The following is a 24169-nucleotide window of genomic DNA, read 5'->3' as shown; positions in this document are numbered from 1 at the left end:
ACCATCACTCACCCATCTTGAATACCTGGGAAACTTTTGAATGACATTTTCCCAAACCTTCTATACAAAAATGTTATATTTTACTATGAGGCACTTCACCTGTTTTCATGTGCTGTGAAAGAATGCTATGAGGATTAACAAGTAAAGAATTAATTACTAAAGTAAATGGGAACTGGTTTAGGCTATTAATATTAGTGTAGTACCTTATAAAGTGCTAAATAAATCCTTTATCATTACTGTGTTGTTATGTGACTGTTTTTCTGTATCAGCTCTTTGTGACTGAAAGCATAAAATCCAAAAACTGATTGACAGAGAACAGGCAAATGAAATGATAGAACATGCCACAAGTTTGGTCATGTACATTTTCTCATGGCATACTCTTCCCCTTGCTCTCTCCATTTTCTACGTAGGCCTCAGTTCCTGCCCTGCACAATATAAATATAAATGCATTTACAATAGTAATTATATGATAGGCTCATCTCTCTTTATTGTCTGTTGTATGCATGCTTATTGTAGTGTCTGAACAAAATTGTACTACTGTTTTTTGTTTTCATTGAATGGGATAGGTATGCTTCAGGTGAAAGATCAGATCCTGGGGTCTAAGGAATTTATTCAATTAAATACAGATTTTATTGATTATGCACAAAGAAAACAGGTTGGATGTACAGCTAGTTATTTGGATGCACGACTGGAATCAACTCTGTATCTTGCATCATTAAGGCAGGCCAGAACTGCAAAGTCTGCATCCCGTTCAAGCTTCCCCACATTTCAGAGGGCTTCAAATTCAGCTGTCAGGTTAGAGCAGTGATTTTTAAGCAGGGGGTCACAGCACCCTGGGGTGCCCTGAGATCCTTTCAAGGGTGCGGCAGGATGCCATGCAACTTTGGCACTGTTACATGTGCAAAGATGATTCACAAGATAAACCCAGGGATTTCAAATGAAAATCCTTAGTGTTAAAAACATCTTGCCCTGTTGCATTTTTTCGGAGTCCTTTGCAACAGAGGAATTGCTCTGGTCTGGTGGTTTTCAACCTTTTTTGTACCAGGACCATTTCTAAACGTCGATGGCCATAATCCAAACTCTGTAAAACTACTGGTGCCCCAAGTGTCCTTCTGTGAACACTGGGTTAAAGCCAACCTCTGTTATAGAGAGGTACATTTCAGGTTTCTGACTGACTAGTCACTAGGGCAATGGTTCTCAACCTTTTTAGACTTGAGGACCCCCTTGAGAGGCTCAGGGGAAACAGTGGGTCTTAGTTTTCACACATTAGTTGAGAACAGGAAAACACTTAAGCAATTCTTCTGGCGCAAAAAACTCAGACCCCAACAGCTTTCGCTGCCAACACCGCCGGTGGCATCTACAGGTGGTCCCCGATCACCGAGGTGGCCAATAGCACCTGCAGGTGGTCGCCAATCTTCGGTCCGCGCTTGCCACCTGCGGACAGCGCCGCGCCCCCCCCCCAGCCTCCGGGGCCACGCGGCAGTGTTCATGCCCAGCAGTGTCTTTTGGACGCGACTGATCCTGTCCGCAGTCCGTGTGGCGAGTCATGTTGGCGCCAGGCCTGACGGCGCCCCAGGTCACCCCGGTGTGGCCCAGGCGGGGAGTGGCGGCGGGTTGGGCCGGGCCGAGCGCCCTGTTCTGGTGACAACGCCGGTTCCCGAGGACCCTGGCCCGGCCCGGCGGAGCCGGCTGGACACGGGGCGGCGGCCGCTGTCGCGGTGACCCCGGTAGGGAGGGAGGGGACGCCTCAGCTCCGCCCCGGCCCGGCGCGACGCCGGCGGCTGCGCAGGCAGGGAGCTGCAGGCGGCCGCCATCTTGTCTCCGGAGCCGGCCGGGCCGGGCCGAGCCGAGCCGAGCCGAGGCCCCCGCCCCCGCGGGGTGAGGTGGAGCCGGAGCCGGGCTGGCAGGCACGGCCGCTGCCCCTTCTCCGCGGCCCCGAGTTCAGCTCCGCTCCCCATGGGCTAGGCCGCCACCATGTTCAGCTTCGAGGGGGATTTCAAAACCCGGCCCAAGGTGTCTCTCGGCGGCGCGAGCAGGAAGGTAAAGACCCGGCGAGTCGGGCCCGGCCTGGCCCGTCCTGCGCACTCCCCGCGCCGGTCAGTGCTGCAGGGGAGTGGCGGGGCCAGGGCTGGGCCTAGTGGCCGGGCAGGGCCTCTGCGGCCTCGGGATGTGCTGGCTTAGTCCCAGCCGGACCCTCTGGGTGGAGCAGCCCGAGCCTGAAGCAGCCAGTCTTTGGGGACTGGAGCAGCCGTCCTTCCCCCGGCCTGGGGGAAGGACGAGGCTGGAGCCGGGCAGGTAGCTTGGTCACTGAGGTGGGACCTGCTCCACCTCCTCTTAAGGAAGGCGTCCCCGTCCGAGGCCACAGGACCTCCTGGCAGCCTCCCCCTGGACCTGGACCTGGCCCAACTTGCCTCTCTGCCGGCCAGGAGGCCCCCGGGACCCGGGAGGGAGGGGGTCCTCCCTGCTCCGTGTCTCGGGCCATGCGCGCTGGCTGTGTCCACTCGGCCGTGGGGCCCCCTGTCCAGTGCACTCTGCCCTGTGCTCCCCTTCCACGCGCTTGCTCTATGCTCGCAACCTCACTCCTTTTCCAGTTTTCTTTTATTTGTCCAGAGAAATCAACTGTGATGTCTTCGGTGGTCTCCTTAAGAAAGGCTGATCGTTTTCTCTGGTGGGCCTAGGCCCTTGCCCAGTGGCGTAACAAATAGCCCTAAGGCCAGCATCCAGCAGAGCACTGCCAAGTTTACGTAACTCTTAATTTGTGGCCCCCCCCCCCCCCCCCCCAGCTTATCTTCCGCTGGCACTTCAGCAGATGAAGGGACGTTTCTGCTCCTTAGGCATCATGTTTTCTTTCTTGGAAGGTAGAATAAATGTCAGGTGGAAGAGGCGTTTGGCAGAGCATGGCTTGCCTCTTCAGGAATGTATTTCAGGCATTTTACATCCTTTTGGCCTCCAGGTATAACAGCTAATAGCATCACTTACAGGACAGGTTTCTTTCTCCAGAAAGGGAGGAAAAAGCATCATAATGTCTTCTGCTATTGTTATTAATTTCTCTGCCTGATGAAAATGGCATTTGGATTTATGTCTGTGATGAAGGATTAGAACAGCATTTTGTAGTACAGAGTGTGGTGCATGAATACGCTGAATTAATGTAGATAAATGACATGAAGCACATAAGCTTGTGAAGGTGCTTGCTTAAAAGTACGGTAATGTAATGCTAAAATTTAATAATTTTTGAGCGTTTCATTCTTAGTAAATCTATGCACATCTTGTGTTTTTGTACCATTGGCCCTATCCCTGCAAACACTTAATACTAGTAATGTTTCCTTCCACAAGTAATCCCGCTGACTTCAGTTTGACTGTTCACCTTAGTTATATGTTTGTTTGCCAGATCTGTTACTAAGATTTATTTACAGTTAAATAACTACTAGGTTTATGCTTAGGTTTGGGGGTTTTTTTTATCCTGACTTGGGTGTCTACAAAGCCTCTTGGTTTTTGAGATCCTTTGACTGTCATTGCTAGTCTCAGTTTTTATTCTTAGCTAGGTCTGTACTTTATAGCTTCTAATTGGGTGATAGATTTCAGTGAACAGGATTGGCAGGTTGAAAATTTAAGGAAAAATCTTAATAGCGTTTTGAGTTAGTCATGCCCCAGCTCCTATAGCTACCTCTTTTGGGAGCCCAAAAATATGGGGGGTTTTTTTGTTCATGTAGGGATGAATCGAGGGTCCACAGAGTTGTCTTGCAGAATCTTTTTACTGTCTTTGTGGAAAGCTACCCACTGACTTGTGGGATTTGTTAGTCAGACCTAGAGTACTGCTCAGTTGTCAAGGCTGGTTCACTTTTGTCCCTAGCAAAGACTTGTCTCAGTCCTGTAACAGCAGCCATGTGGCCAGACCAGCACCAGTATGGAGCCGTTTTAAAGGTAGCTTTGCTTGATGTTTGGAATCTATTGAGGGGAACTTCTTGCAGTTTACAGGCTCTGGCATGGCATTTTGTAAGTTTTTGTAATCAAGAACACTGCAATGGAAACAGCTATCTTGAAATAAATACCACCTTGCAACAATTGCAACTTGAAATGATTGAGCATTACAGATCCGAAAGTGAAACTGATCTCCTTGATTTTTTTTTTTTTTTTAATTTAATGATTTGTGTTCCTGTTAGTAGAAATGACAAAAGGTAAAGTTTATCCAGTGGCAAGTGAATTGGGTTTTTAAAATTCTTTCAGTTTTAATAACGTAACAGGTTTCTAATAAGGAGGTAATCATTTTTATAATTTTATTTGCAGTGTACTGGAATGATTTTTTTTTAAAATGACACATCACTTTAAGAAGGAGGGTCCTTGTATTGTTTTTTGAAAATAGGACACAGAAGTGGGATCCTGAGGAAGCACTTTGCATACTATAGTCAACACTTAACTAAGCGATGAACAAGGAACAGTAAGATTTAGAGCAGCAAGCCTGCAGTGAGATCAGCACAGGTGCACAGGAATCTGACTGCACAGATTTCATGGTAGGATTTTTGTGTGTAATGATGTGGATCTGTAAGAGATATAGAATTTCAGGAACTATTTGAATTCATTACAGTTGTATGATTCACATTGCTTTTTTCTGGAGGAAGAACTGTGAATCCTTTTTTTCAAAAATAAAGTATTGATATTTTAGCTGGAGGATTTCATACTTTTTTTCTTTGGGAATACTTCTTATAAAAATATTTAACGTGGAACAATGTGTTGTAATACTTTTCAGACTGTGTGAAATGAAATGGTCTGAGGGCTTTATAATACTTTAAATCTCTGTTTTGGTTTTGAGAACACCGGGGGAAAATGATATTGCTTTATTGTATAATATGGCCGCTTTCCTGCAAAGGGCGTAACATGGGTGGAGTCCTGACTTTGAAATAGTGGAAACTTTTATTCAGAATTTTAGAACATAAAAGCCTAAATTTTGCAGCAGACTTTTTTTAAATCCACAATATGACTGTAGAGAGAGTGTTTAAAAATACTGTTAAAAATGGGTTGCAACCTGCTGGAAAACTTTCTCAGCACAAAATATGCATTACATCTTCTGGATATGTTCTTTTTCCTGCCTTCCTCATTTCAATTGAAACTATGAATTATGGGCTCAAAATAAACACTACAGAACTTGTTCCATTCTAAACTGATGTTTTTAGCCCTTTATTAAGACCTTGGGAACTGGCTAACATTTCTAACTTAAAAATGAACAATTTTTCCTGTTTCAGAAAAATTGGGAAAGTTGTTGTTATTGGGCTTTGAAAACACAAAGCTTTGCTATCACAGCACAAATAACTAATTTTTAAAACTTATAACGACTTTATTTTGTGTTTTGGAGGTGCCTACAGTGAAGTCAGGAGCCAATGGACTTGGCCCTATTGCTCTACAAACTGTCCCAGCTCAAAGTGTTCATGGTCCTAGAATCAGATCCTCAGACAGGTCCACAGGGGTGCATACTCATGTGTCTACATAGACTTTCAGTGAAATTAGTGGAGCTGGGCATAGCATTGAGGTCTTCATCTGTGGATCCATTGGCAGGAAAGTTACATATATAAATACAAAATCGGTGTCTAAGGGTGCCTATGCACGAGCATTGAGGCTATTCTGATTTATTATAATTACATCATGTTGGAGCAGACTTGAATAATTGAGTCTCCTGGAGCATGATAGTTACTGCACTCCAGTAGACTCCAGCGTTTCATGTATTGGTATTCCCATGCTTAAAAATGGCAGTGGGGATGCTTTAACTAAATCTCATTCAATGAGGTTCAGTTAAAGCATTCCCACCACCATTTTTAACCATGGGGACATATACATGAGATGTTCTGGGTGCTTTAATTGAGCTCTGAGAGCTGCCCTCGCTAATTAAAGTGTACCACCTACTCCTGGAGCATGTATATAAACACCCTAAGATTATATTTGTAAGCACTGTGTTTTATATATAAATTGTTTCTAAGATCAGATCATAGTGCTGGTAATCTAGGGTAAAATTCTGGCTCCACTTAAGTCAATGGAATGCTTCCATTTACTTCTATGGAGCTGTAGGGTTTCTATCCCTAGAGATCACACCTCTTTAGGTAAGTCCATAGATTTGACATGCTATTTTGTAGAGTGGCCCATTTTGGAATATAATCTTAGCTGTGATATAAACAGAAAGTCACAAACATTTTTCCCAAAGAAAATTTTGGAGTTTAGTTAACACGTGATACTGTGCCTGGGGTAGCTCTTTATGCTAAGGATTTCTAAAATCTGTGCTGTACAGGGCTCAACGCAGAAATTATGTTTCTGATGTGAAGTGATAGTACTTTGCATTATGTGATGGCTTTTTTGGAGGAAAATTTTTGGAGTAGGAAACTGAGCCAGGGGTGGATTTGCCCAAAATGTTTCAGTTTGAAGAAGAAGTGTTATAACTAGGAACTAACTAAAAGGGCAGGAGAAACAAACACACCTAGGAAATGTTAGGTGGCAGAATTTATTGCTGTCTGTTCCCCAGTTGCCTTCATTATGGTTTGCTGCAGAACTCAATAACACTGATGGCCAATATAGAACAGCCCCACTAAAGATATCGGTGCAAATGATGGTGAAAGGAGGCACTGAAGGGTGCTGTTTTTCTTGACAGTGTGCACTATGTAAACATCCATTTGGCCTGCAGATTTGATATGAGTTAAGGGGTCTTCGGAGATCTTTCGTGCATAAGTTCCAGAGGCTTTCAAGGTCTCCAGAGAACCCTGGCTGTATGGCATCCTTCCTTTTCCAGTTTCTTATCTGTTTCCTCCCCCCGACCCCTTCCTCATCCTCTCTTCATGCTTGATTTATAATCACCATGGGGATTCTTTGACTTGGACCTTGGGTTACCAAGACAAGGACAGCAGCTTCATTTCCTGTGCATCTCTGATGCATTTGCTTCTGCCACTGGAAGTGGCTGACTGTTCAGCAAGGGTGTTAGCAAAGTAGCAGCACCTTTTAGGTGGTGTGAAAATGAAGTTGAGATGGAGGTAATTCTGGAGGCCATGGCAGTGTGGTAGCCTCTGTGATTTCCCAATGTACCAGTATTTCTAGCCACAGCTGTGTGGCAATGGAGGGAGTCAGAAACATGAGCTGGCAGTTGTTAGCAGGGTGGTTGACATCCTAGATGGAAAGAGAAGCCAAATATGACTCAACACCAGTAATGAGATTGCAGATATCCCTAGTTACATTAGTTCCTGTAACAGCCTCTGTGACGGACTGTTATGGCTGTTGTCTGCTGTGATAGATTTTGTAAATACTGGTGAAATTTGCTGTGCTCCGTTCCTCACCCTGCGTTCTAATTCTAAATGCAGAAACAAAGAAATGTAGCCAGATTCATTTGTAATACAAATAATTACTGAGATTTTCTCTGAAGCTAAATTAATCATAAATCATCAAGCATGCATGTTAGAGATTAACTAGATGACCTAATAGGTCTCTTAGTCCCCCTCTCAAAGCAGGTTTATTCCCTAATGTACATTTGCTTGTGCTTTATATAGTCTAATCTTCGTGTGCCTTAAGTGATGGGGCTTCCATTGCTTTCTTTGGGAAGTTGAATAGATTTCACCCTAAAAAAAATATTTTTCTCATATCCCGTTCTACTAGCCTGAAATAATTTAATTCTGTCAAATATATGTAGATGACTGCATCTCACCTGTCCTTTAGTTCTTTTGTAGCCAGTCGGTATACACTTTGATTCTTCTACTTATTGTAAATCTGCTCATACTCCGTTCTTTCTAGCTTTTACTCTCAAGAGTAAAAGATTTTGCACCTTGGAACTTCAAGGTATTTATATATTGACTCAAAGGCCTCCATTGCATTTTTATTAGTGCAACTTGTAACTCTTCATTCCTGGGTGAGGAAATAGCCATTTTGTAACCTACTAGTTGTTAATCTGTTGAAATTTGTCCCATAAAAGGGGTAGGATAGAATAAGAAGCAGGCTATAAGATGATATGGTTTTGTAATGGTATGTTCTCTCTCCATTCTTTTTCTCCCTATTTTTATTTTCTTTGGCTCCTTTTTCACTTAACATTGTAGCATCTTCTTTATCCCCCTCTCTTTACCACTTACTCACTGCCTTTCAGCTTTAGTCAGGCATGCTTTCTTCTCTATCTCTCTCCCTTTGATTTTCCCTCCAGCCAGCTCTGAAATGCAAGAAGGGCTAAGTTTAGTAACATGCTTACAAGCAGGAATGTTTTCTTACTGGCTCTGCCTGCAGCCAGACAGTGACTAGGAACAGAGATCATGGGTAAGTGGTCAGGGATTTTGTTTCTAAACAGGAACGTTGTTCTGACAGTCCCTCAAGAGCCAGAGCATCTACTAGATGTCAGTTGCTGGAAAACAAAGTTCTGTGCTGAAATCATGTTAGCAATTAATTCACACTTGATTCATGCTGTCAATTATCATTTCTTTTTAGACGCTTAATTTTTGTGACACTATTAATTGTGTTAATTTACGATTTGGATGGTGTGGTCAAACTTTACCTTAGATGGGGTGAAAGACTCCTGTCACTCGAGTGATAGAGTGAAGATAAAACAATCTAACGACATTCTTTTATTATTTGTTTTTATGGAGCTTAACATATGCAGAAACGTTTCTCTTTGGGGACCAATAACTTTCTTTTGTGGTGTCTTTGGACATTAAAGACACTGTATTTAGAGGAATATGCAGTGAAACCTCTTATGGCAGGATTGTTTTTTCTCTGCTTGCTGTACTGTACTGTCAAAAATACTAAATTCCATTTAAGTTAGGTGCTTCTCTCCTTTTTTTGGTTATTCTCTTTTAGTATTTTGCTCATTTTTTATGTGTTTTGTATTGAATTCTGTTCATAAAATGAACTTAAAGAGGGGACTATGACCATTTCCTCTATCAGTAAAGAATATACTTGGTAGGGTACTAGTCATAATGTGTACCAGTTTTTTGGCATCTTTTAAAACTTCAGTAGCTGTAGCTATGTATGCTTGGAGTTCAAGACGCAAAAGATTTTTTTTTAAATAATACATTTAAAACAAGTAAGGAGCCCCCCGCCCCATCCTTTCATTTGTTGTGGTGTATGTTTTCCTGCAAAACTAATATTTCTCGTAATTTCTGTGGACTCTGTGAGCTTAGGCAAAGAGAGAAAGTCCCCATGTGTAGTGGAGGCAAGAGTGGAAATAGACGCATGGGTTAATTTAAAGGTCTGTTTTAGCCCAGACCTGGAGAGGTGCCAGGGTGCAGTGGGAGTTCGGTGCTGTGTACCACAGGCAAACAGATACCTGTAGTTTTTCTTTTGAAACATCATACACCTATCTAGTAAAGTGGTTTTTTACCAACAGTGCATGATTATAGTTTTGTTGTCTTTGTACAGACTCATTAGTATTGGTCTAACTGTGAATTTTCAGATGATTGTGAAGCAATACTTTTCTTGTGTTCAGGTACATCTAGCAGTATTTTTTTTCTGAAGTCCTCCTGAATATGCCATCATGCTTTTCAAACAGACACTTATGCAGTCATTTTCCTGAAAGGTTCCTTTTGTACATTTTGATTAAATCTTGGATAATAACAAAAAAGAACTGAAGCTTTTTAAAAATATTCTTTGTGATTAGAGAACATGGTTTTGGCATCTTGCTTTTCACAGCATGTGTTGCTGGGGGGAGACCTCTTGCTGCTTTTGGTTAGGTACAGATATTCAGAAAGCCTGAGGTAGAATTGAACCAAGTTACACAGTTTTCTGTAACAGTGTAGTTTAGAACAGTAGCGAACAGAACGAACATTTGGCCAGGGGGACGGGAGGGCAAATCTTAGACCAGGTTCATGCGTAGACAAGTTCCACCAGTCTGTGTGTGAACTTCTGTTCTGTTATGGGTATAGACTAGTTTCCGATCACTTTATACCAGTAACAGCGTAATATTTGTACCTGCCCTTTAAAGGTAGTGAACTAAAACTTGGGACAAAAACTTTATTGTGCAGCAGGCTTGTTATGTAACCATGGGCAAATTGCTTAGCTCTTACTGCAAATGAATTGAAGGAAGGTGCCAAATGTAATTGCAGCTGATCTGGGTCCATAAGAATTAAAGTCTTGGAAATTCACTTTTCTACATTTTGTTGAAAATGGAAAGCATCTTTCATATTGAGCCATTTAAAAGGCGCATCTTTATTTTATACAAATACTTGAACTTTTGAATGAGCATGTTTGAGTGAAACCACTGCAGCAATATTTTGTTTCTTTTTCAGGAAGAAAAAGCTTCTCTACTACATCGTACCCAAGAAGAAAGGCGGAAACGAGAGGTAACATAGAAATTGCATCTTGAGGAAAATAAAAGCTTTCATATGTTCTGGTATCTAGTTCAGAAGCTTATGGTTCACAATCTCTTACTTTGTTGCGGTTGAACTTAACTCAGAAATGCTCTGTGGATTTCATTATTCAGTTTGTTGGCTTTATATTTTGTTTTTGCTGGTATTAGAACTCTCAAAATTATTTGAATGCTTGAAGAGGATAATTTACTTCCTTGTCTTATGCCTACTGGGGTCAATGGGAATTTTTCCCTTCACTCTGAGTACTGGATCAGGTCTTTATTGGCTAGTAATTTTCATCATATATCCCAGTGATCAGAAAAACAGTTACTCTGGATTGGGACCCAGAAGACTTGGGTTCTTTCCTGGATCTGCAGTTGGTTTCTTGGGTGACCGATAACAATTTGTCGTTTTGCCTTGTTCCTTGGTTTTCCCATCTATAAAAGGAACATCATGATTGGCTGCAAGTTGTAACAAGGGAAGTTTAGGTTAGATATTAAGGAAAACCTGTCTGCCTACGAGGGTAATAAAGCACTGGAACAGGTTACCTAGAGAAGTTGCAGAATCTCCATCCTTGGAAGTTTTTAAGACCGAGCGAGACAAAGCCCTGGCTGGGATAATCCAGTTGGGGCTGGTCCTGCTTTGAGTAGGGAGTCAGACTAGATGAACCTTGAGGTTTCTTCCAACTCTAATTTCCTATGATTCTCACTTGTATTGCAAAACATTTAAAGAACTAGATAAGTGCATTGATGGCGATTCATTGTGTCCACAGTAAACTGTAGTTCTGGGTTGGAGACGTTGGTCAGCTGCTCTGGATAACTTCTACTTCAGAATTAAATGTGAAAAGAAAATAGACTGAAAGGGAGAAAATACCATTTTACGAACACAGTTCTCTCAAATAAATATAGTAATAAGATGATGTAATATAAAAGGAAAGTAAGTCATCTGACTTAAGTCTCATCTCAAGCAATGGCTTAAAATGTAAATGTATACTTCTGATGCTAATCAAAAGTGTGCAACTATTGTCCCATGAACCTGTGCTTGGCCAGTACCATACTGATGGCAAGTTCCGCTGTAGCTCAGTGATTTTACTAATCATAATTACTGAATATTAGGAACTGCAAGGCTTTGATTTCCCAGTTGAATGTACAGTTGTGTACTGAATCAAAACATTCAGTAATTGGAATGTTACATACAAATATGCTGTCTTGTATCTTAAACTCCTCCTCAGTTTTATGATCTGCTAATCTTTACTGATATAAAGAAATACAATTCAGGATTTCAGAAATATTTAGCTGATAACCTTTCATGATGTTCCTGGTACCTACATACATCTATCAGGTACCGTGAAATAAAGCATACATCTATCAGGTACCATGTTTTAAGTGCTTGTATTGCACAACTGTAGATGTATAGTATCTATCCACGTATGTTACAAGCTTACAGAATGAAAGAAATTCCCTTATAGGGCAATTTTCAAAAGAACGAGTCCTTTGAGAATAAAATCATTTAGCTTTAAAAAAAAAAAAGTGCACGTGATGAAATCTCAGCATGACCTCAGACTTCAAACACTTGCTATTATGGGTCACTAATTGACAATTATGTATTCTAAGATGAAACATACCTACAGAGAGGGAGAAAATATCTGCCTTTCAATGTAATTTTACTTTGATATTATGAAGAGGCGGTGCCTCTCCATATTTCAGGTTGAGACATTTTTCCTGTGTTTTGTCCTTTATTCATTTAAAAAGAAGCCCTTATTGTTTCATTTTTTCTCCTTTAGTCTGTGGCTAGCAGGGAAGTCACTTGCTGAAAAAAAGATGATTATGATCAGCTCTTTTGGGAATATGGAACTGAACAGTATATTGTAGGTATAGAAAGTGTTTCTGAAATTCTCCTAATACTTTTTCTGCCACAACTCAAAAATGACGTCCTAGAAAATTGGACAGAGGCATATTTGGTAAATTACTCGGTAGTAAATTAGAATGACAAGATAATTTATCAGGCTACAGTGATTTTTTTTTTCAGTTTTGAGTGTATGTGGAGATGTCAACTAAATCTTTAGCCTTTTTTTGTTTTGATGGACAAGTCTTAAAAATGTATATTGGGGTGAGTTGGTCAGACATTTAAAAAAGAAAAAGGGAAAAAAAACAATAAAAAAAGAAATTCTAATCTGTCTCCATTTACTATTTGCTGAGTTTCCTCTTATCTAATCTCTATACTTCCCCATCCTCAGTCACTACTTGCCGGAAATTTTATTCATGTACCTTGTTTTCTCTATACTTCCATTGAGAACCTCCAAATTTATAAGGATGTTAAAAGAAACTTAATTCTGCGTGCCTTCCTTGATACTCAGCGCTATCTGAATTACTCGTGCTGGGAGTGCTACCCCTTGTTTACCACTTGAGCCAACTTGGCTCTCTGGACAATCCTTTCTGAATATAAGTATCTGTGAGGGGATGACGCTTGTAATTTAAATCAGTACCCAGAACTACCTTCAAGGAAGAGGAAATGTCATTCTTTCTCTCCATACCATGTTCCTGGGCCTGTAGTACCTCATCTTTGTCTCCTTAGCAGTTTTCTCACTATTGTGTCCCCTTGAAAGCGGTGAGTTCACACCAATAATATACTTGATCCCTAGAACTGATTCTTATCAGAAACGACCCTTGAAACTCTGAAATTGGGCAAAGGTGCAAGAGAATTCTCAGGTTTAAATCAGTCATTGAAAAATATGGTGGTAAAATTCTGTGGTCAATAAGATTTTTAAAGCTCATACCAAGTTTTTGCAATTGTAGCAATGTTTCATATAGTTACTGTTTCTTAAGATTTGCTTTTATAGTGCTGTAAACAGATGGTATACACAAGCTTTTTTGGGGGGATCTAGATCATGCATATTTGAGTTGTGGATGAATTTCACAAACACCTTTTATTTTGATAAAGATTTCTTACTTAATGTTTATAAACATGCAACTATCTACAGGAGAACAGAACCCATTTGATGAAATGAGAGAGTTAGCATCAGTTCTTTATCTTTTATTTTAATCCTTTACTTTATTTTCTAGGAGGAAAGACGAAGGCTGAAAAATGCAATAATCATCCAGTCCTTTGTACGAGGATACAGGGACAGAAAACACCAAGTAGGTTTTTTGTTTTGTTTCCTCCCCATAAAGAAGGAAAGGGTGAGATGCAACTGTGTAGCTGAAACTAGCATTTCTTAACACTAATGCTAGTCATTTCTACTGATATACTTTAATTGCTGTGGCTTATTTTAGCAACCAATGAAATTCATGTAAAAATAGTGAAATACAGGGTTTTTTTTCCCACAGGTTGGTTTTATTTTATTTTTTTTGGCCTGATTTTTATGAGGTAAACTTTGATTCAGCAAAGCACATAAGCATTGACTTTAGTGGGAATCTTAATGTTTGTAAAGTTACATATATGCATAAGGGTGTTGCTGGATCAGGGCCTTAAGGCTCCCAAATTTAAAGAAGATAAGTTGGGATTATTTAGCACTTCTGAAAAGCAGACAAGATGCGTGTCAGATGATTGAAAAGATGTTCTTTGAGTGTGATACAGAAGAGTGTATTTTTGTATTTCTGAGAGGCGGATTTGGAAGGGGATACTTTTAATCATCATTCTGTCAGAAGGTGATTTCTGTTTATGATAGACACAGTGAAGTAGCTCAAAAAGGGTTTATGTCACTTGGAATTCTGTACTTGGAAACCAATGCAAATGACCATATTTACTTGTTTTTAAGATGACTCCCCCACCATTTAACGTGTTGGGGTGGAGGCAGGAAGTCCCTTGCCTTAGAATCATAGATTTCATAGACATTAGGGCTGGAAGGGACCTCAGAAGATCATCAAATCCAGCCCCCTGTCCATAGGGCAGGAAGTCAGCTGAGGTCATAGGATTCTAGCAAGATAAGCATCCAGTCTACTCTTGAAGGTGTTCAGTGTAGGTGCTTGAACCACCTCTGCTGGCAGGCTGTTCCAGACCTTTGGGGCTCGGACAGTGAAGAAATTCTTCCTTATGTCCAGCCTGAAACGGTCTCGCAGTAGTTTATAACTGTTTGACCTCGTCATCCCTTGGAGTGCTCTGGGGAACAAACGTTCCCCCAGGTACTGGTGGTCACCCCTGAAATACTTATAGGTGGCCATCAGATCACCCCTAAGCCTGCGTTTTTCCAGGCTAATGAGCCACATGGCTTTCAGCCTGTTGTCATAAGGTCTGTTTTCCTGACCTCTGATCATGCGTGTGGCTCTTCTCTGGACTCTCTCAAGCTTATCCACATCCTTTTTGAATTGTGGAGCCCAAAACTGGACACAGTACTCCAGCTGCGGCCTCACCAAGGCTGAATACCAGGGAAGAATGATGTCCCAGGATTTGCTTGAGAAGCATCTATGGATGCAAGCCAGCATTTTGGTCGCTTTACTAGCTGCAGCATCACATTGCAGGCTCATGTTCACCTTGGGGTCAATGATGACCTCCAAGTCTCTTTCTTCTGTAGTACTAACCAGCGTAGCACTGCGGAGCCTATAAGGATGCTGCAGATTTTTCCTCCCAGGGTGGAAAACCTTGCATTTTTCAGTGTTAAACACCATCAAGTTCTCATCTGCCCATTTGCTGAGCCGGTACCGGTCAGCCTGGATCGCCCTCCTGTCTTCTGGTGTGGATGCTTTGACCCAAAGTGTGGTGTCATCGGCGAACTTAGCCAGTCTGCTTCTGACTCCAGTGTCCTCATCATTGATGAAGATGTTGAACAATATGGGTCCAAGGACAGAGCCTTGGGGGACCCCATTGGTCACAGGGCACCATGATGAGTGACTTCTGTCAGTTACCACCCTCTGGGTCTGACCACAGAGCCAGTTCCCCAGCCAGCTGATCTGGTGAACCCAAGGCCACAGTTGGCCAGTTTCGCCAAGAGGTGATCATGGGATACCAGATCGAAGGCTTTTTTGAAGTCAAGATATATGACATCAATCTCTTCTCCCTTGTCCAGGTGATAGGTCACCTAGTCATAGAAGGAAATGAGATTGGTCAAGCAAGACCTACCCATAACAAACCCATGCTGGCTATCCTTCAGGATGTTGGCGTTGGCCAGTCCATTAAGGATGGCCTCTTTAATAAACTTTTCTAAGATCTTCCCCAGGATAGAAGTCAGGCTGATGGGCCTATAGTTAGCCAGATCCACTTTCCTCCCTTTCTTGAAGATAGGCACCACACTGGCCTTCTTCCAGTCTTCAGGCACTACACCAGAGCGCCAGGAGTCCTCAAAGATCCGTATCAGGGGCTGGGCTATAATGCTAGCCAGCTTCTTGAGTACGCTGGGGTGCAGGTTGTCAGGGCCGGCTGACTTGAGGGTATCCAGCCTGTCAAGGTGTTCCTTCACGAGGTCAGCATTAATGGAGGGGAAGGGATCTCCCTCACCTGGACCTCCCTGTTCCGTGGTGGGTGTGGGCATCCCATGGGACTGATGAAAGACTGACGCAAAGTACCCATTTACTAGGTTGGCTTTTTCCTGGGCGTCAGTTGTCAGTTGTCCCACCTAGTTCAGCAGGGGTCCAAGGTTGCCCTTGCTTTTCCTGCAGCTCCCCATGTATCTGAAAAAGGACTTGTTATTGTCCTTGATGTTCAAAGCTAGTTGGAGTTCAGTTGCAGCTTTGGCTTTCCTGGTTTGCTCCCTGCAGGACTGGACCAGTGCAGAATATTCCTTCTAGGAGGTGAATCCCATCCTCCATCCTTTGTAGGCCTTTCTTTTTAGCCTCAGGAGGTCTGCTAGATCCCTGGAGAGCCAGGGGGGCTGCTGTGCCCTCTTGCTGCCTTTCCTCCAAGATGGAATCGATTTAGCTTGTGCATTGAGGATCACTCCCTTGAGGAGCAACCACTCTTCCTGAACTCCCCTCCCCCTGAGGTCGTTGTCCCTTAGGGCCTCACTGACAAGCCTCCTGAGCTTGTCAAAGTCAGCTTTCCTGAAGTCAAGAACTTCCATGCTGCTGACTGACTTGTCAGCTTTACAGCGGATGGTGAAGGTGATCAGCTCGTGGTTGCTGTCACCCAGCTTCCCGTCGATCACTAGGTCGCCAATTAGATCATTCCCAATAGCCAGTACCAGGTCCCAGTACCAGGTCGAGCAGCGCTTTACCTCTCGTTGGCCCATAGACTTCTTGAGTCAGGTAGAGGTCATCCACGCACAATAGGAAGCTTTGCTATTGCTCAGACTTTGCTGATTGATCCTCCCACGAGATGTCCGGGTAATTGAAGTCACCCATGACAACCATGGTCCTGGAGCATGTGGCCTCAGCCAATTCCCAGGCAAACTCCTTATCAAGCTCTTGACTTTGAGTGGGAGGTCTGTAGTAGACTCCCACCGTTGTGTCCCCTGTGCCGTATTCCCCACAGACTTTAACCTAGAACGTCTCCAGTTGTCAACTCTGGTCGCCAATATCAGCTTGCAGGGATGCGTAGCTTTCCTTAACTTAGAGAGCTACATCCCTGCCCCTTTTATCTACTCGATCCCTCCTGTACAGGGTATAGCTATCTATATCTGTGGTCCATCTATATCCGTGGTCCATCAGGTCTCCGTTATCCCTATGACGTCATAATTATTTGCATTAAGCAGGAGGACGAGTTCCTCCTGCTTATTCCCCAAGCACCTGGCATTCATGTACAGGCATCATGTATGGGGGGCAGGAAGCAGGCAGCTTCTGTGGCTCTGGCTGTAGCTGTAGTTGCTGCCTTCCTTTCCCCCCTCTACCTCTGCACCCTGCTTTCTCCACCCTGAAGCCTTTTCTCCCCATCTTCCTCTACTCTTTTCCCTCCGTGCAGCCTCTGCTCCCCTGCTTTCCCCTCTCCCCCCTCCCTTTACCTTTGTTCTGTGCTGGCAGGGCCCATGCACACTCCAGCCTGGGACACTGAATATGCCTCAGCCCAGCCCATAGCAGCAGCTTGTAGCCTTCATATGGGGTCTGGGCTGTGACCATGTGTAATGACTAGAATGGGAATGGAGTTTGCTGGTGCGAAGTAAGGGTAAAGGCTGGCGGGGTGGAAACAGAAGGCAGAGGCTAGTAGGGGAAGGCAGGTCTGAAGCTGGGGGCAAGCTGCTTCACCTCCCCACACCACCTGCCTTCTGGCAGCAGTATGGGGGATGAATTAAAAGATGACCCTCCAATAATTAGCTTATGTACATCAAAATTTATAAAAAATTTTCCATGTATAGAATTTAATTTGGGGGGAGCAGTTGTTTTAAATTCAGAGTCATCTTAGGTTTGAGTAATTATGGTATTCAGCATAGTTCTAATAATTAAAAAGGTGAGCCGGATATAATTATGAATGCCTTGGATTCTTGCATAATATTTTATTATGAGTCTTCAAAATAAATTGTGAACAAAGAATCAGTATAATTCAGTGGAAGACATCTGTACAACATGAACAGTTAAATGCATATGTAAGCTCAGAGTGCTACATACATTTCATTATTTTACCTCTCAGTAAAGATGGAGACTTGTGATCAGTATTTTAAAATTGTTGCCCCTCTATTTTGATAGCAATGCATAATTTTAATTTATTTTTAAATTTTTAGCATTCTCTTCAAAGAAGTGAATTTGATCGCTGTGCTAATTTGGCCCAACCTGGAGGAACATTCTCCACTACCAGGGGAGCTAATCTGACCCTCTTAGTCCGTCAACTTCTGTTTTTCTATAGACAGAATGAAGATTCTAAGCGTTTGGTGAGTACCAGTGCAACTTGCATCTGAAGTAAATAGTTCTGCTTTTTGCATTTTCAAGGCACATTGGCTGATTACAGATGTGAAAAAAAGACTAGTGCTTTACTTTCAGCTTGGTGCACCCCTGTGCTGGAGCACAGTGCATGCCCAGAAGAAGCATTGTGTTAGTTTGACTCAGCTTGCCCAATGTCTGTATAGATCAGGCACTTCAGTATGGCTTCTTGGCGCTTTTATTTAATAGCTGATTGAATCAGCTTTAGATAAAAGCACCAAAAAGCCTTGCTGAAGTGCCTGATCTGTACAGACTTTGGGGAGCTGGGTCAAATGAATGTGTTTTCTCTTCTGGTAAAGCACTGCTTATTTTGTTTTTTTTTGTTTTTCGACATCTGTCAGCACCCTTTATTTTTAATTTGTTCAGTAAAAATAAGGGGATAGTGGCAAAAGAAGCTTAGTTACTCTTTTGATATATTTGTTAGATTTGTGGCTTTTCTGTAACCATTTTTAAAATCCAGTTTCAGGAAAAACCAAAGTTACTATATTTTTTTGGTGTCTTATTTTCTTCCATGTACTTCCTTTTAAACCTAATTCAAATACAGTCACAAGATTTTCTTCTGATGTGTACGGAAGCTATCATCATTCACTTTTAAAAATCAAAAGCGAAATTGGGAGAATCTTATGTAAAGTACCGTACATGGCTTGTACATAAAAATTTGCGCTTACACTCTTTGCTAGCTGTGGTGTTCTATTTGTACCTAATTCTCTAGCTACATACTGACTGTGAAGTCCCTATGTGATTTTTTTTTTTTCAGTGGTTGATAAGAACAGCATATCATTTACCAGACCACTGTAACATTCCAAAACTTGAAATCAAGTAGGGTGTAAAAGTGTGAACATTAAAGTGTTACAAGTGTTTAAATTTATAAAGAAAATGCTTTGTAGTGCATATAAAGCCATTTCTAAATATGTTTCAGCATAAATTTTATAAATTTAGTATGAATGTTTTGTGCATCTTGAAAGTGTTATCTAAAGAGATTCTCCTCTATTATTTCTCAATTTAGAATGACTTAGGTCTTAGGCAGCATATTGTAACTATCAGGTGAATTTTTGTCTCTGCATGGATATACATAGTGTATTATTAATGTCATGCTGTAAGTATGTATGGCACTTAAACACACAGTTTTAATGCCTGATATGCCTGTTTATTCTACTAGTCTATATCTGAGATTTATAAAATAACAAATCTATTTTGTGTCGCATTGGAATATGTGCATCCCCTGCTAACCCAGTTGTTCTAAGTTTTTCCAGAGCAAATTCCTACTGACACTGATGACTCAGTTATAGGCAAAGGAAGTAAATAATAACAGGAAGCTATATTTACTTGTTTTCTGTTAGAATGTGGGAACTAAAATGAGTTGACTGTAATTCTGCTTATGTATATGTTTGTTTGTTTTTAAAGCCAGTTTTAGCAGTAAGACCTTTCAACCAGATCAGTGATTGTATGGACTATATACACTAGCATATCTTTCAGTAATGCTTGCATATGCTTACATGATGCTTTGTGTTTAATCTTATCTGAGAGAAAATAGCCATTTCTGTTTTCCCAGGATTCACTGTTTGTTTTTTTTCAAGGTCAGCTTAATCTTCATAACAGTTAGCCTCAGTCTGTTATATTTTCTCAATAATTTCTTTACCTCTGTCATTTTTTAACTTCTATAGTAATCCTTACACTATCTGTGATTAAAAATTGACAGTCTTAAAGCTGTACCTCCAAGTAATTCTCCTTCCTATGTTTATCAGGTCACTTATGTTTATTAGTCACCAGTAGTACCATTTTCCCATGGGTCCATAGGCAAGTGTAGAATTTTAAAACGGGGGATGCAGCTGATGCTACTGATGCTGTAATTTGACCGTGGGGAGGGTAAGGGCAAGGTGTGGCTGGAGCCCCCAAGCCAGTGTGGACCACCCTGGGGGTAGGGTGGGAAGCAGATGCAGTAAGGGGGGATCCACCTACTGCCACCACCCTGGCAGGGGCAGGCCAACTGTTCTCCACATCCTCTGGCTGGAGCAGGGTGAGAGGAGCCCTGTGGCCTGCTCTGTTCCTGAGTTAGATGGAGTTAATGCTTGCCTCTGCCTATTTCCAGAAGCTCCATCTGTAGAGGGCTGCTGTGTGGGTTGCTGGGCTTCTCCCTGCTTGTTTCCCTTCCAGCTTTCCCCTGCCAGTCTGAGGGCCTCAGCTTCAGGGAGCAGCTGCATGGAGTGCCAGACTCTGCTAGGGACAGCAGTGGCAGTAAGCTGGTCCCTGTTCCACCCCCTGGGGGCTCCAGCTGAGGAGATTGCTACAGTGGGCTCCACTAGGGACTGTAGTGGCAGCACTGTGCAACACAGCAGAAGGGGGTTTTGACCACTCCACAGCACCCCCGATCTGTCCCTGCCTGCGTCTGTCACTTGCCACCTGAACAGCGTGCCTGTGTAGAAGGCATCCTGTAATGTTTATTTTAGCAGCTAGATATTAGATTCTTGATTAAGTAAGATATAGTTCCTAGTTCATATTTAAACTAATATTCCAATCTTTCTTCCAAACATTTAGTATTTTCATGGCAACTTCCAAACAGGCATTATTTCATCTTCTACCCATTGCAATGATTTCACTGCTGTGCCTTCCTATTCTGTAGCAATAGAAACAAAAACGTCAACAACATTTGCCAGTTATTATAAAATATTTTTTAAAAGTCTGTTTAAGAGAGCTGGTACTTAACCCTGACTTGTTCATATGTCATCAAGGTTCATGGAGGTATTTTCTATTGAAAGAATAACCTAATTGATAATTACATTAACTTCAATGGAAATGAGCAATGAATAAAGACATAAAAAATGCATAAAACATTGAAAGAATCATAAAACTTTAGCAGCAAATCCAGGTCAGAGAGAAAGCAAAATTAGAATTTATTACTGCTGAATGCAGGATTTACCCTTGTTATATGCTCTTTAGTGCTGCATCCTTTTTTGACTTTATTTATGATGTTAGTCACGGAAGACTTTCACTTTGAGGATTTAGGGAAGAGATAGCAGGCATGCATGACAGAATGCTATATTTACTCAAATATAAGACAAAGCTGAATATAAAACGAGCCCCCGATAATTAGATTCTATATATGAAAAATTATAACAAATGTATAAACTTTCCTGGTGTAGAATCTGCTTATCAGAGGGTTGTCTTGAATTCATCTCCTCCCGCTGCTACAGCAGGGAAAATAGTGGCTGGGGAGCTCAGGTGGTCCCTTTACTTTCACCCCTCCCTCCCATTTTCCCCTTGCAGCCTTCTTGTTCCCCCTCCCCTTACTGTCAGATTGCTCAGGTTCTGTTCTCTTCCCCAAGCACAATGTGGAAGTATGTGAGGTGCCTGTGACAGTAAGTGGGGTAAAAGGGACAGAGGGGAGGGCAGAAACTGTAGAGGATAAGCAGATGGGGACAAGAGACTGCTGTGGGTCTGACTCTGGCCCTGACCCAGATGCCAGATTTGCAGCAGTTGCCTGCCCCCTCTTTCCATCTTGTTTATTTGAAATGCTAGGGACCAAAAAAACCACTGACTTTGCAATAAAAATGGCCATAGTAACTTGCAAAAGCAATCAGGCCTTGTGATAGAGGTGTGATATCTTTTATTAGACCAACTAGATTTTTTGCAAAAAAAATTCTTTAAGTACAAGCTTTCTGGCACAAACACCCTTCATCAGGCATAGGCAGGTCTAGAATTTTAAGAAGGAAAGATTGTAAGAGTTCTCTTGGGTAGAAATGAAAGTTCGTATTTCATAGAAGAGTGAAGGTGTGGTAAAATTTCCCGTTTGGAATAGTTCATTTTATATGCAGATTAGGCTCAAAGAAAAGTTGGAATAGTCTGTTTACCCTGAAGTTGTTTGGTGGTAAGGAGGATGTAGTCATATTTCCTTCTGGTTATGGTGTTTCATATTTCACAGAGGAGTAAATAGATGGAATGCTTTTCTGGGCAGGCATTTCTTATCTGGTAAGGTGTCTCTGAGGCTCTGTATTGATGCAAATTACCTCAAACAAAGGCAGGAGCAGGATCTCTGGTTCAGGTGATCTAACTTGCTTCCTCCTTGTAAAATTATGAAGATTTTATTTAAAAAATCAGCTAAAATGGGTAAGTTAATCCAGAACTGATACATTTTAACTTGCTGCAAACTGCTGCAAGTTTCATAGTTTCTAGGGTCGGAAGGGACCTGAACAGATCATCTAGTCCGACCCCCCGCCATGGCAGGAAAGAGTACTGGGGTCAGACGACCCCAGCAAGATGTTCATCCAACCTCCTCTTAAAAACCCCCAGGATAGGAGCCAGGACCACCTCTCTTGGAAGTTGGTTCCAGATCCTAGCCGCTCTGACCGTGAAGTAACGCTTCCTGATATCTAGCCTAAACCTGCCCTCTGCCAGCTTGTGACCGTTATTCCTGGTCACTCCTGGCAGTGCACAGGGGAACAGTGACTCCCCCAATGCCCGCTGATCCCCCCCCTGACTAATTTATAACAGGCCACTAGATCCCCTCTCAGCCTTCTCTTTTGGAGGCTGAACAAGTTCAGATCCCATAGCCTCTCCTCATAGGGCCTGCCCTGCTGTCCCCTGATCATGCAAGTCGCCCTCCTCTGGACCCTCTCGATGCTGTCCACATCCCTCTTGAAGTGCGGAGCCCAGAACTGGACTCAGTACTCCAGTTGCGGCCTGACCAGTGCCGCACAGAGGGGGAGGATCATCTCTTTGGACCTGCTCGAGATGCATCTGTGGATGCATGACAAGGTGCGGTTGGCCTTCCTGACTGCCTTCCCACACTGCTGGCCCATGTTCATCCTGGAGTCAGTTATGACTCCAAGATCCTTTTCTGCCTCTGTGCTGACAAGAGGGGAGTTCCCTAATCGGTAGGTATGGTGCCGGTTGTTCCTCCCCAGGTACATCACCTTGCACTTGTCTGTGTTGAATCCCATCCTATTCGCATCTGCCCACCCTTGTAGCCTGTCTAGGTGTGATTGAAGCCTGATGCTTCCTTCTAGTGTGCCTACGTCCCCTCACATCTTAGTGTCATCAGCAAATTTGAACAGGGTGCTTTTTACCCCCTCGTCCAAATCACTGATGAAGATGTTGAACAGTGCGGGCCCGAGGACCGAGCCCTGCGGAACCCCACTGCCCACGTCCTTCCAGGTTGAGAAGGACCCATCCACTACCACCCTCTGGGTGCGGCCCTCCAGCCAGTTGGCGACCCAATTGACTATGGGCATTGACACCACAGTCCCCCAGTTTCTTAATGAGAACGGGGTGAGAGACAGTGTCGAATGCCTTCCGGAAGTCCAGGAAGACTATATCCACTGCTACCCCTGCATCTAATGATCTGGTGATCTGATCACAAAAGGCCACCAGGTTGGTCTGACAAGACCTTCCACTGATGAACCTGTGTTGGTTGCCCCTAAGCACAGGTATTCTATAAACATAATTTTGAGCAGTACTTTTGTACCTACTTTTACACAGGGCTGTCCCTAGAGAGGGGGAAATTGGGGTGACTGCCCAGGTCCTGCAGAGCCGGGCCAGCTTTGCATCCGTCCGCTCCACTGCCACCGCATCCAGGTCCCACACAGGCTGATTTTCCCCGCCCCTGCACCCTGCTGCAGTCATTTCTGCTTGTACATAATATTAACTATGCATGATTTTAGTCCAGTGCCAAAAGGCTCATGATTACCTTATAGACACCATGTGTCTGTACTCTAGATACACCCCCCAAAAAGGATCCCCATGCTCATTAGCACCCCCCACCAGATGTTCTGGAACCCACCCTGCCCCAGACCACTCCTTCCCTCACTACAGGGGCCTCAGTCTGCCCCCCCCACACCACTTCCCTTCCCCCCCAACAGGCTTACCAGCTAGATGCTGCTTTCCACACTGCCAGGCTGCAGTCCTGGCTGCCCGCATACTGCGCTGCAGCTGTGTGCATGCACGCAGCATTTATCGGCAACATTATTGGCCACATCAGCCAAAAAAAGCCGATTGCCAATAGTGTCAATTTTCCTTTTATCGGTGCCGATACAATATGGGACTGATGTGTTGGTGCACCTCTAGTTTCTTTTGTGGGAAGTCAAGGCATGTTGTTTGAGGGTTGCA

The 24169-nt window shown here is 42.9% G+C and overlaps 1 protein-coding gene across 1 annotated transcript in view; it reads left to right on the top strand.

Annotated features, from left to right (window-relative positions):
• Positions 1-654: 654 nt before the first annotated feature.
• UBE3C (ubiquitin protein ligase E3C) overlaps positions 655-24169 on the top strand; it is a 111090-nt gene continuing 87575 nt past the window's right edge. Inside the window, exons 1-4 of the mRNA XM_090047609.1 lie at positions 655-2040; positions 10230-10283; positions 13352-13426; positions 17872-18018. Of these exons, the coding sequence (XP_089903735.1) occupies positions 1975-2040; positions 10230-10283; positions 13352-13426; positions 17872-18018 (342 nt within the window). The 5' untranslated portion in view covers positions 655-1974. The remainder of the gene's footprint in view (positions 2041-10229; positions 10284-13351; positions 13427-17871; positions 18019-24169) is intronic.

Source organism: Crocodylus siamensis, chromosome 5, assembly GCF_052110815.1.
Source record: "Crocodylus siamensis isolate JL-2025a chromosome 5, ASM5211081v1, whole genome shotgun sequence".
Lineage (NCBI taxonomy): Eukaryota > Metazoa > Chordata > Crocodylia > Crocodylidae > Crocodylus > Crocodylus siamensis.
Note: the sequence above shows the minus strand (reverse complement) of the source record. Positions and strands in the feature narration are given on the sequence as shown.